We start from the raw sequence: 12,667 nt of genomic DNA, 5'->3' as shown, positions 1-12,667 counted from the left end.
GTCGTTGGTTGATGGAACTATTTTAAAATGTAATATTAATCAGTGGAAAGTTGTGCCAAGGAGAGCGTCAATGTTTTATAAACATTTACAGTGAAAGTATTTTGCGAAAAAGAAATTATCCAGGCTATATTCAATCTTACTAGAAAGATTGATTTTATGTTTTTACATAATTGTCATCTTTTCAAAAATTTGCTTTAAAACTAGAAAATGTAGAATAGACCGTAAGTGACCTGTGCGTTTTTAATTTTAGCTTCTGACTGTGGTGCCGAAACACAATTGTCTAGCGTTGATCTACTGTTGTCCTGCAACCCTGTCTTTCGTGAAGCACATCAACAACAAAAGTAATAACAGAAAATTTTTTGTCCTTAATGGATACTACTCGGAAGTGAACAAAGATTTGAAAACTTATGGAGTCTATGACACTGAGAATGAAGATTCAGATGTCTCCAAAGAATAAAAAAAAAACGTGTCTGGATTCAAAAGTGTTTTTCGAATCTTTAGGTACTCATAGCCGAATTCTTTATGTAGGAAATCCTGAAAAAAAATCTCAACGTGGGGCTCATCCACCACTGGTTCGCCATGGAAATATTTTGCTGAGTTTGGGCAGCACGTGCACCCTTCAGCTGACTATAATTTAGAGCCTTAATTTTTAAAAAAAAATCCGTGTGAGTGACGTTACGTTCAAATGTATTTAAAAAGCAAAAACGATGCATGATAGCACTGCAATGACGGTATACATTGTACAAAAGGTGTTGCATTCAGACAATGTTTTGCATTAGTATAAAATATGCCTAGAGAAAGGCCCAAAAAGATACTAAGTTGGTGGCCTTTTAGTGGTGCCAATTCACGAAGGATATATAGAGGGGGCAGTGTAGTTTTTTTTCCATTTTCGAATGAAGATACGAAAAATAGAACGAGGTTGAGCAAATTTATTTAAAAAAGGGGGTAGCGGCGACTTTGCTGCTTGGATGAATCGTCGATTAAACTATCCAAATCCAGTTTTTCCTCTTTTTCAACGGCCATGATTATGAGATTATTGATTCTCGTTTCCCATTGTCGATCACAGGCAAATCCTTCATACCCCCTAATGCCGAGAAGAATCATTCATTATCGGCAGTAGTCCCACGTAAAGTAGCAACTAGCTTTACCAGTTTTAGCACTGCAGACTAGCCAATTGGGAGGTCAGATAGAATTTTGAAAGTCCGGAGTAGGTTTATTTTTAAAGTGTCACATTTTAAAAGATACAACTTGGCAAGAGAACGGTGGGATTCTTAGGCTTAATCATCAACATCGAGAATCACTTGAGAAAGACACATTACCCTTTCAACTTTCGAACATTCGAGAAAATCAAACCTTGAAGGGTAGAAGGCAGATAAAGCGGCGAGAACAGGTGTATTTCGCGTGAAGCATCGGTCCATCTCGCTCGTGAAGCGTTTTATTACCTCAAAGTAATGGAATTTACCGGAGTCTGATACGAATGGCTGACTGATGTTACGTTAACCAGTAGGTGATTTTACCATTTAACCGTTAACCAGTTGGTTCGTTAACCAGTTGGTGTAATCATTATCATATTCCGGATTTTGGAGTGTCTCGTTGTGCCAAAAATCAGTGCAAGTGCCTTATAAATCAGCCAACTTTCTGCTTGAAGTTCATGTACAAATGGTTCATGCCAAGTGTTGCTGCATGATATAAATATGTAAAATCTTTGCACCACACAGAAGAAAAATTCCGAAAGTTCGCTGATGTTTTTAAGGTAATCAGTCAAAACCAAGCTTAATCTGTTGGCGTGACAGTGTAAAAAAAAAAAAAAAAAAAAAAAAAAAAAAAAAAAAAAAAAAAAAAAAAAAAAAAAAAAAAAAAAAAAAAAAAAAAAAAAAAAAAAAAATGCGTGAGGCACCTTCTCCCTAAGCTTTGCTTGAACTCCTTTGGATTCTCCAATGGATATCGTGCAACACACTACATTAAATTTACAAAAACTCTTCTATAGTTTTACAAATCAAGGTGGATAAGTTTTTGGTGTCTAATATTTGCATGTGATAGCAGCCGATTAGTCACTCTACTACTTTTCGATTTGATGTGCACCTGAGTAGGATCGCTAATTGTTTTTTTCTAGAAACATATTTTGTCTCGTCGCTGATTTTACTTCTGAAATAATATTTTGGTGCAAGGTATTTCCTATCAGTACAACTGCGGTATTTTACTACTCATGACTGTAATAGTGACCATGTCGGCGCTGTAGCTTGGCTTTCAACTTGCCTTTAGATATTTCCTTCATTAGTACAACGAAATTACCCCAGTTTCCGGATGTTTCTGATTCGTCATGACCCTTCAAAGGGAGTTTCTTGGCCGGCGGCCAAGAAAGCAACTAACACGGAAAATGTTCTTCACATGGTCTCTATTTTCTTGAAACTCTTGAGATCTGAACCGACTTAAGCTGCACATCTCTGAAGCGCTACATCTGAATGCTACACATGAAGCGCTACACATCTCGAAGTATCAGTACTAATTACCTTAAATTCTGACCTTGCTGTAAAACAATTTCTGTGTCTTTTGATACCATCATGTTGCTGTAATAGACCAGAACTGCGTTTCGTCTTACAAAATCCTGTTTGGATGAAAGCCCTTTTCCCAGCAGTTTACCCAGCGCTTAGAGTCCCTCTAGACAAATGGCAGCAAGAAAAACAAAACACAGAATCCAAGATTTATGAGTATTCCATCCATTCTTAAGTATTAAGGCAATGTGCACTGAATACTCTTCCGATAGAAATGAATGCCGAATATCTCTCAAGAATAGGTTGAGCTGGTTGGTCAGGACAAGCCGAAGATATACCTGAGATTCTTGACTGTTACTGGAACTTGCAATGGGTTCGGGGAAGCAGACCACTCTTTCGTGGTAACCTGGTTAATTTATTGTTCCGCTTGTTTCTGAAAGATTGTCACAGGTAGGGAAATCATATCCAGCAACCCGACACTAACTGACATTATTTCCAGTTTCTTGCGCTGAAGTCTCTTCATTTTTCTTCCGGATTGTTACCGCAAAAAAGTCCAAAGTTTCTTGTTGTTTTTTACTTGTTGTTTGATTACGGATTCACAATAATAAGAAGATAAGCTGACGCCTAGTTTTTGACTGAACCCCAGTCAGAGATCATGATTGCGGATAAGACAGCTGAAAAGAGTTGTTTTACACACTTCAAAACAAGGTTTTGAAGTGTACTATCGGTATATTTAGGATTCTCCAGGAAGAGGACGAAAGTAAAATTTCAAAACAAAGTTATTAAAAAGTAACCGTAAAAATTAATAGTGCTATTCAATTGCTCTGAAAAGACAAAAGCAAGGGACTGAACAATACAAGTGACCAGTTAGATAGTTTCTCCAGTCCAAAATAGCACATAGCTAAAATACAAAATAGCCATCAAATAGAAGTAACAAGGTCTTATTCCAAATCTAGGGGGCTTCGCCTCCCCCCCCCCTAATTGACAATACTCTGACCTTTTAAGCTTCCTTTAGGAGAATACACGAAAATATTCAATAACAAAATCTAAAAGTCACGAGCGGGGAGGGGGAATGAATGCCTAGGTGGGACATGGCCCAAAATTGGTTGGGAACCACTGATCTAGCACCTAATGGTATTGTCAGTGGATTGTCATTGAGATTCCCTTGAAACGTTGAAGAAAACGTTCATTATGTTGTAAACCAACTGAAGAATCAGATGTATTTAATTAACCAAACTTTTTTTAAGTCACGAACATTCCTAAGATGCTCTGACGCCCAACCAACTCAAAGGATGTGCAGTCTCTCATCTTCAGGGACTTCCAATTCATTTTAAGAATGATTGTGGAAGAACTGCATTTTTGAGAGTCAGTTCTTCAAAAATATTTTGAAAGAATGCTTCAGGACACTTTTCTTTTTGAGGCTCTGCTGAAACTCCTCGCACCTAGAGAAACCTATCGCAGAAAAGTATTGACTGCTTTGATAGAAAACTGCAAGGAAAATAACGAGCCGTTCCATTGGGTGAATGCAATTGAAGAGTAAGAGTATTACATCAAGACATAAATTTAAAAGTAGACAATGAAAAATGTTTTTCGAAAGCTGTTGATAGATGTCCATATCAACGGTCTTTTGGTCTTCTGGAACTCAGAGCAAAATTTTTTCTTCACTACGGATAGCGCTTTAATCTTTTATTCTTGAAGAAATGGCCGTTACGGATGAAATTTGGGATTTTTTTTTTCATACCAAAAGAATAATACTGGTAAAAATAGTTTTTACTTGTGCTATTCTACCATAAATAGTCTTAATTAGTCGACACCAGACAAGTCTGTACACCATTTACCGTTAGATCGTATTGCTACTACTGCTAATAGTAATACTGCAGCATCAATCCACTCTATTAATATTTGATTCTTAACCCCCACCTATGAAGTTCCAATTTTCTTTAGATCCTTCGTACAACCTCCTCCCACCTCATTTGGGGACAACCTGCTTTTATTTTCCCCATATGAATGGCTGAAAATACAAGAGCCTGTATCCAGGTCAACGGAAAACTTTCCCCGCTATTCGATATTGATTTTGGTGTGAGGCAAAGGTGTTTACTCACTCCCAAAATATTCAATTTTGTCATTGGCTGAGTAAAGAAAAAAGCAATGCTAAAATTTGAAGGAATCAGTAATATCTCCATAGGTACTTCCGTGACACAGTACCCCCTCGCCCTGCTTCGAATCCCATTCCCGACACTTTTTTAAACTTCTTTAAGACGCCGGTGCATATTACGTAATAGTGAATGTTTTCTTTGAGCTGCAAGTGTATGCTAGGTAATTGGGAGGACTTTCTAAACGATGCATATGTTAATTACTTAATAGAGAGTGTTAAAAACCTTTAGGGACCCACCAAATCAGGGTTCCTTTGACTTTTACGTCATAGTTTCTTTGATTGTTTAAAAAACATACGAGACCCCGCCTCATCAGGATTTCGTTGGGTGTTGCGTAACAGGAAGTAAGGAAGAATTTCTAACAAATACTGTAGACAAAGCTCCAAATTGCCATTTTGTTCAGCTCTTAGGTTCATTTTCAAGATTCCAAGTACGTCCAGATACTGAAGCCAAAGACGGGCACTTCCGGAATCATATAATCGCTCTTTAACACTATGAACTATTTCATGATTGAGCTTTGTTGCTTCTGGCACCGGCACTTCTTCAGTGGTATCTCCTTTAAGAAGCAACACGTATGCCTGTTTTGCCTTTTCAAGGGGTTTTGGTAACATGTCATTGCCATCAAATACTTTACTGATTAGTTCTTGAAAAAGAACCTAAGAACTGAACAAAGTGTCAGTTTTGAGCTTTGTCTGCAGTCAGAAAACTCTTCCTTACTTCGCTGCTTCCGGCTATAATCTTTACGCGAAGTCTGCTTGGCTGCTCCATCAGTTGACTTTTCAGTTGAAGAAAGACAATCCAGAGTATTACAGAGCGTTATAGGAATACCTGTTAATCTGGAGAACTGACAACTACTGGGTGGAGTTCACCTGATTAGGTGATTAAACAAACGTTAATGAGAAGCATGAAAAGAAATGGTGGTCTGACGAGAGGTAAAGGCATGACTGAATTGTAGCAGACAATTTGGACATATGCTATGCTTACTTTGGTTCTCGCTAACGAACGCATGCAGAACCTTACTGGTCTTAAAGAGTTGGCTATTGAAAACCACGTAGAAGCGATATCTTCGAGGAGAGCTAAAGATTTGTTGGGCACAGAAAAAACAGTTCGATACATTGAGCCCTTAGAACCCTTCAGAGATGATTCACAGAAGTTGATCGTAATTACTGATATCCTCTCGTGATTACTGATCTGTGGGAGAAACGATTCCGAAGGACATGAAAGCGAAGTAAATTAACAAACAAGTTTCCATAAAAATAGCTAAGGCTGTAACTATGGTTGAGAAGTCATCTGTGGTGATAGATAGCGAGAGAGAAATGATCGAACCAGCTCAAATCTTTCAACGTCAAACATCAGTGGTCAGCGCCAGTGGTTCTGACTTGAGCAAGGTTCTGTCATTCGAACTCTGTACTTTTCCACCATCACTCTTTAGTTCATTCGAGGTGATGAGGACAGCTGACAAAGCCTCTGACAAACGCACTGATGAAAATTTAGGGGTTCGGTGGTCCAGTGACATTGCCAACCTCCCTGGAAGGTGGCTGGCTAGTACATAAAATACATTAGACTTCTGCATTCTCATACTCTAAGATAGCAAAATCTTACATAGATTGTGCCGAAAGACATTTCGGTCAGGCAATGGTAGTTTTTCGATGTTACCCTGATACACCAACGACGAAAAATTGCACACAGCTGAAGAGAACTATAGGTTTGTCACATTTAATAATTGAATTCTTTCCTAATATGATCGTTAAAAGCAAAGATAAATTTTTGAGAAGTCCGAAAAATAGACAACGCTTCATCGACTTACTTACTGAGAGGCTGGCGAACTCAGGATGTAAAGTTCTACGGGCTCAAGATGAGGCCGATGTCTTAGTTGTACAAACTGCAGTCAGTTGTGCTGAAACTTTGCCGATCAATTTTGTTTAGAATGATATCGACATATTAATAGTTGGGACAATGTAGTGTTAGTTTTTTTCCATTACTCCACAGGTCCATTATCTGTATTCATTTGTGAGTTACAAATAAATAAATAAGTCAGTCCTTCTGCTGTATTATGCCAACCTTGATGTATGTGATATCTTTATGAAGACAGAAACGCATGAAAATAACCGACGAGTGTATGACATAAAAAAGGATCAAGTACAAACTAGGAACCGAAGTAGCAGAAAATCTACTCATTTGCCACGCAATGTCTGACTGCGATACAACATCTGGACTTCAAGGGGAAACCAGCAGTAGTTTTCTTGTCACTTAAAGATGTCATTTTTAAGAATGCTTGCAAGATCTTCTTGACACCAGGATCCAACCACCAGGAGATTCACCGAAGATGGAGAGAAAGTTTCGCTCCGCATATACAAAGCAGTTCCTATGCTTTCGTTCAGGCAGAGTGGCTTTTGAAAGCTTTGGCTGCCGCAAAGTACCACTTTTACGGGTGCTATTTGCAAATAATGAAGTGTCAGGACGCGTCCAATTCGCTAAAGTCTGACGAGTGTGCTTGGTGCCTCTCTTCTTCACGGCATATGTATCTTCCCATTATGACAGATGCTTCACCAGCACCAGAAAGTCTGCTGAAGATGGTGCGGTGCCAGCCCACCAGTGGGTGCGAGTCTCTCAGGTGCAGCTGCCGTCGGAACTGTTTACCCTGTAGCTTTGGCTGCTGGGAGATAAAGGGGCGTAGTGTGCAAACACTGTAACAAGACGGGATGAGGACGATAACAAAGACGAGTATGAAGAAGAATCAGCTTTAAAGTTATGCTTTAAAATCAGATCTTTTTGTGATTAACTTACCTGAGTTCTAAGCGTTCCTCTTTATAACTGATTGATCTGATGTTTTGGCCTCGATTGAAGAAATGGTTTTCAGGAAGTTATACTTTAAGCCCCTCATATTACAGGCCAAAATTAGGTAAATAGTAAAAAAAAAGGTGCTTTATTGACCTCATATTTGGCAATACACTACTTTATTTCATATGAAATGATCCTTTAGCTGCAGGAATCCGTCAAATAATGATATGCTTACTATAATAACCCCTCCCCCCATTTTATGAAGATGAGAATTGAATCCCGATACGGAGAACAGGATTTCTGACGTCGTATTTGGATCCGTCATTCTTGATAGGAAACGACTATTGAAACTCTGAAACATTTAATAAACACAAAAATTGACCCCCCCCCTCATTTTCCCTACTCAAGGCAAATTTGGGACACTTGTGGAAGAGGGATTTTGGTGGATTTATTTTCCGTGTAATTCAGCTGATTTTTCTGAACATTTTGGCGTAGGAAAAAGAAAAATTCTGTTGCAATTTCCCCGAGTTCAAACCGCATTTTTACTAAAAAAAATTTCCTAAGGTAAAATACTGAAAAAACAATTTTATTCAATAATAAACTGATCATAAATATACTCATTTATTCAGCCAACCAATTATGTGTGCAATGCAAATAACGAGTTTATAGTAACGATATAACATGTTATATATATAACGTTATATAATATCGAGATAACATAGAAATCTGTACAAAATCTATTCCGTAATATTTTTCGGTTTTGGAATTCACACAACGTACTTTGGGCAGAGGAGGCCATTGATGGTTTCAAGTAGATGCAATGAGTTTCTGTTCAAGCAGATTATCTTACTATATTGTTGTGATGGAGTCAACCCAACTGGATAGAGGTTCAGGTCTCAAAGGTGTAATGCCTTCACACCCCAGGTGGCTAAGCTTCCAATCACGCCACTTGCCCTTAAGGCAGGACTCGGGTCTTGTCAACACCATGATTTGAACCCGTGCCCCAATGACACAGGATTATGAGTCCGGTGTTCCATTTACACTGCTAGGGTAGCTCTACGAAAAAGTAGGATTTATCAGAAAACCATCGAAGACTGATTACACGGAGACCTAATTTTTAAATTGGGTCAAGTACATTTTCGACTTTTTCCGTCTTTTCAATGCACAAAAGAACTCAATTGTCGGGGGTTTTCGCATGTTTGTGTTGGTTAAGGTAAATACATTTTTATAAAAGGATGTTTTAAATGAACTTAAATAAGTAAATTTTGGCTGCAATAAAAAACGCGATATCTTTCTAATTTTGCAAGAGATCAGGAAAACAAAAGCAGGCTTCCGTCATTATGTGGGTATTATTACAACACACTTATTAACTGCTCTTCATTTTTTGTAACGACAGAAGATATCCATATTTTAAGTGTACATTTAGATTTCAAAGAATTATGCAAAACTCACTCGACAAAAATGGACTTTCTCAGAAAATCTCACTAATTGGACTCCACTCTTGATCACAATTATTAATGTTTTTTAACGCACTTCGTCATAATCTGTCTTATATCTACTCACAGACATTTCCTCAAAGTTAATTTTTCACGTATTTTCGCCATCTATTCACATTTACCTATTCATAATGATAAGTTTTCAGATTAGTTGGAAGACGTGTTTGTTTAAGTTTTCCACTTTCTAATAACATTTGGTCCTATGCTTTTCCAATCCTCTAAATTGATTCGTTGCTGATCAAATGCAGGTGAGCTGGCAAACTCGGAGGCGCCTAGATAAGCTGCGTGATATCTGTAGGGTGAGGCATGAACCTGAAATCAATAAGATATGTTATTTTGTCTTAAATTTTTGCTATGCTAGTAATCTATTTTGAATATTTCGAAAAGTGTATCATATCACTTCGCTTTTACGATTGACAATACATCGCAATATTCCATGTGCAGGTTCCTTTTCCAGAACCTCTTTCTATTTTCATTACAGTGAGGTTAAAAACCTCTTAAGATTTTTTAAGGCCGTGATTAAGTGAACTCGAAAACATCGAGCTTCAAAATTGAAGTTAGAGTAAGTAGGCTTCTGTCTCTCAATTCTCTAGAGACAGTCGATTGTCAAAAACTTCAAATAGTACTTATTCATTGGCGGAAATAACAGATTAATTATACCAGCTTGTCAACCTGGTCTCTAGAGCGATCTGAAACGATTGTTTCTGGCAAAAAACTTGTAATAATTTCAGGTAGCTGAAAACATTCTATGGGACTGTTCGAAAACAGAAAAATATATCGAAAAATGGTTGCAATCATCTTACAGGCTATTGTCTTCTGCTCCTGATAGTACCGATTTTGTTCCAAAAGCAATATCCTTCATAGAATACACTTGTGAAAAAGAGCTAGACATTTTCTAAGATTTCTAAGCAATTAGAGGAAATAGAGCAAAATCCTAGCAAACATTTTGTAGCATCTATTAGCGGAAGGTATCTTCCGCCAATAAATAGTTTTTAAATATAATTTTTCAATTTTAACATGGGATTTTCGAGTTCCATCAGTTCACTTAATCACGGCCTTAACATCACTCTCGAGGATGTCCTGTTTTTTGTATAAGCTGTACTACCTCATTCGATCATTGGTTGTTTTTCGTTTGGCACCGAGCTTGGTTCCTGTTCTGTTGTTCTGTCCAGAACAGGGTATATAAATAGTAGGACTTCGATAAGCAAAACATCTTGTCGTAACAGTAATAATAATAGCGAAAATTCACTTGATTAACCAAAAAAAACAACAACAAAACATAAGCAACAAAGAAATGCTGGGTAGGAGGGGTGTGGTAGGCAATCCAACATGGGGAAACAAAAACAAAAGGCAGAAAAAAAACTTTTTTATATTTTAAAACTCCATCATCAATGGTGAATAAACAAATATTAATAAACAATTTTTATCATTGGCTTCTTAAATTCACCTGAGATTTTTGGGACGGATCAAGTTTGGTCATTCGGCTTGTATTTGTTTGCAATGAATGGTATGTGGTACCTTATTGAAAAATACCCGAACTTGACCTTTTGACCAGTTTACTTGTGCGAATATGATTTAAGTGAGAACTTAAAACATGACTAAGAAAACTTGGTCAAATTTCTTTTACTAATTTGTTTATTTGACACTCCTCATACATTTAAAGATATACCTCGAAATGAAAAACGAAAATTTGTCACCTTGGGGGTTATTCCAGAAGGTGTTAATCTATTGACTTCTTCTTCCAGTCGTTCAGCAAAGCCAGGTAACATGGTAACACCTCCAGCAAGGAAGATACTTCTTGACATTTCCTTTCGAATATCCACACCACATTCTTGAATAGCTCTTGAGACCAATTTTTGCACACCTGGGTGGTCTAGACCCCACGCTTCAGGATGAAATAGACCTTCTGGAACTTGAAATCTTCCAGAGTCTAGTATTAGTTCCCTTGAATTTAAGTATATGTCAATAATTCCGTTCAGTATATCAGGAGGGGCTAGTTTTTAAGTATCATAAAATTGCACCTAATTGGAATATTTGGAAAAAAGATAGAGATGCTTGGGAACATTTTAAACGACTTATCTTCCCGGGAGGAGGGGGGGTCAAAAAAGTTGGACAGACTATTTTGTAATACCATATGACCATTATTGCTGAAAACCATATATATCACAAATGAAGAATTGAGGATTTAAAAAAAAATAGTAAAATGAAAAGATATAATTCTGAGAATAGGTTGTCACAAGATCTGTTCAATGTAGCATTAAAAGATTAGAAATTAAGATATTAAGGACGACTATAGCCTATGTCTTTTTCTAAATGGCGATGTTCCCGACGATTCCAGGAAATAATCAATTGTCCCTATCAAACATTTCGAAGTAAGGAGCGCCTTAGTAAGGATAATGGTAAACAAAACACTAAAAAGAGAGTTTGATAACAACCAAAACATCAAAACAATTAGCTTTTTATGCTCAATCCAAATGTTCGTTTAAAAGTTCCCTTAAGAAGCTATGAGCCTAAGAAAATTTGTTTGATTTCTAAAAAGGGGAGAAACATCCCCGAAAAGGCAATTGTACCCAGTTTTGAAAAAAAGGGGAAGGTAAACCAAAAGTAGCAAGTAACTTTATGAAAATTACGCCACCAAAATTTGAAATATTACAGAACTATATCGTGCAGGTTTCAAGCTGATATCTACAAAAATATATTTTTTCTAATAAGGTTGATCACGGACATATATTTACTTGTTTGTTCGTTTATGCTTTTCTTGCCATTGGGTGATCCAATCAAAACGATTTTCTAGTGTATGGGAAGAAGGCTCATTAGAAAGAAATTTGAAAGTTCCACTGACCTTTTTAACCACCAGAAAAGGCTGTGCCGAAACAATATTGTATTCTCTGCCATTATGTTATGTGAAACGATAAGTTTATCCCAAAGGGTGCCAAAAAGCCATCAAATGAAAATTCGGAGCTATCCAATTGATTTAAGTTTATTTAAACTATATATCGAGCTTTTTCCAATTCAAGAGACATTAATGCATCGCGCTAGCCCATTCTTTCCGAATGATTCACGTGCTCCCTCAAAATGAACTCTTGATAAATATTTCTTTGAAAGCATCATTTAAATAAGTTTATTCATTTCAGGCTTGATAAAATTATGCACAGCTTCCTATAATCGCGCATTTTCCAGGTGACCAGTAGATCTTTGTGTAGGTGGAAGGAGTGTACCTAAAGCCTCGACAAATATGCCTTCATACCCTGGGAGCGTTCAAATGAATATGGAAAGAGTTTTGAAGAGGGGGGAGATAGAAATATTTTTATATCTTTTGATTCCCAGAAATATTTTTTATCTGTGCCTCAAATATTGGTTCTTATGGGGGATAGGGCCCGCAGATATCGCCAGGTTTACACTGTAGAAGTTTCAAGCTCCTATCTACAAAAATGTGGAACTTCGTATTTTTTGCCAGAAGACCGATCACGGGTGCGTGTTTATTTGTTTTGTTTGTTTGTTTGTTTGTTTTTCAGGGGTGATCATATCGACCCAGTGTTCGTAGAAGGTCGTGAGAGGGCTCATTCTATAAGAAATTAAAGTTCTAGTGCCAGGATATGCTTTCATACCCTGGAAGCGTTCAAATGAATTTGGAGTTTTGAATGGGGGGGGGGTAGAAATATTTTTTTATACGTCTTGATTCCCGGAAATATTTTGTATCTGTGCCTCTAAAATTGGTTGTTATGGGGGATAGGGCCCACAGATA

At 37.3% G+C, this 12,667-nt stretch overlaps 2 protein-coding genes across 2 annotated transcripts in view; one reads left to right on the top strand and one right to left on the bottom strand.

The window, feature by feature from the left end:
- The window catches only part of LOC136038030 (prolyl 3-hydroxylase OGFOD1-like), an 82,298-nt gene extending 81,816 nt beyond the window's left edge, over positions 1-482 (top strand). Inside the window, exon 9 of the mRNA XM_065720965.1 lies at positions 251-482. The gene's annotated coding sequence lies outside the window, so the exon portion shown is untranslated. The remainder of the gene's footprint in view (positions 1-250) is intronic.
- A 7,514-nt stretch (positions 483-7,996) lies between these two features.
- LOC136037517 (actin, alpha skeletal muscle-like) overlaps positions 7,997-12,667 on the bottom strand; it is a 10,285-nt gene continuing 5,614 nt past the window's right edge. Inside the window, exons 3-4 of the mRNA XM_065720238.1 lie at positions 10,620-10,915; positions 7,997-9,234 (exon numbers count right to left, since the gene is read on the bottom strand). Coding sequence (XP_065576310.1) covers positions 9,091-9,234; positions 10,620-10,915 — 440 coding nt within the window. The 3' untranslated portion in view covers positions 7,997-9,090. The remainder of the gene's footprint in view (positions 9,235-10,619; positions 10,916-12,667) is intronic.

Source organism: Artemia franciscana, chromosome 17 (genome assembly GCF_032884065.1).
Source record: "Artemia franciscana chromosome 17, ASM3288406v1, whole genome shotgun sequence".
Lineage (NCBI taxonomy): Eukaryota > Metazoa > Arthropoda > Branchiopoda > Anostraca > Artemiidae > Artemia > Artemia franciscana.
Note: the sequence above shows the minus strand (reverse complement) of the source record. Positions and strands in the feature narration are given on the sequence as shown.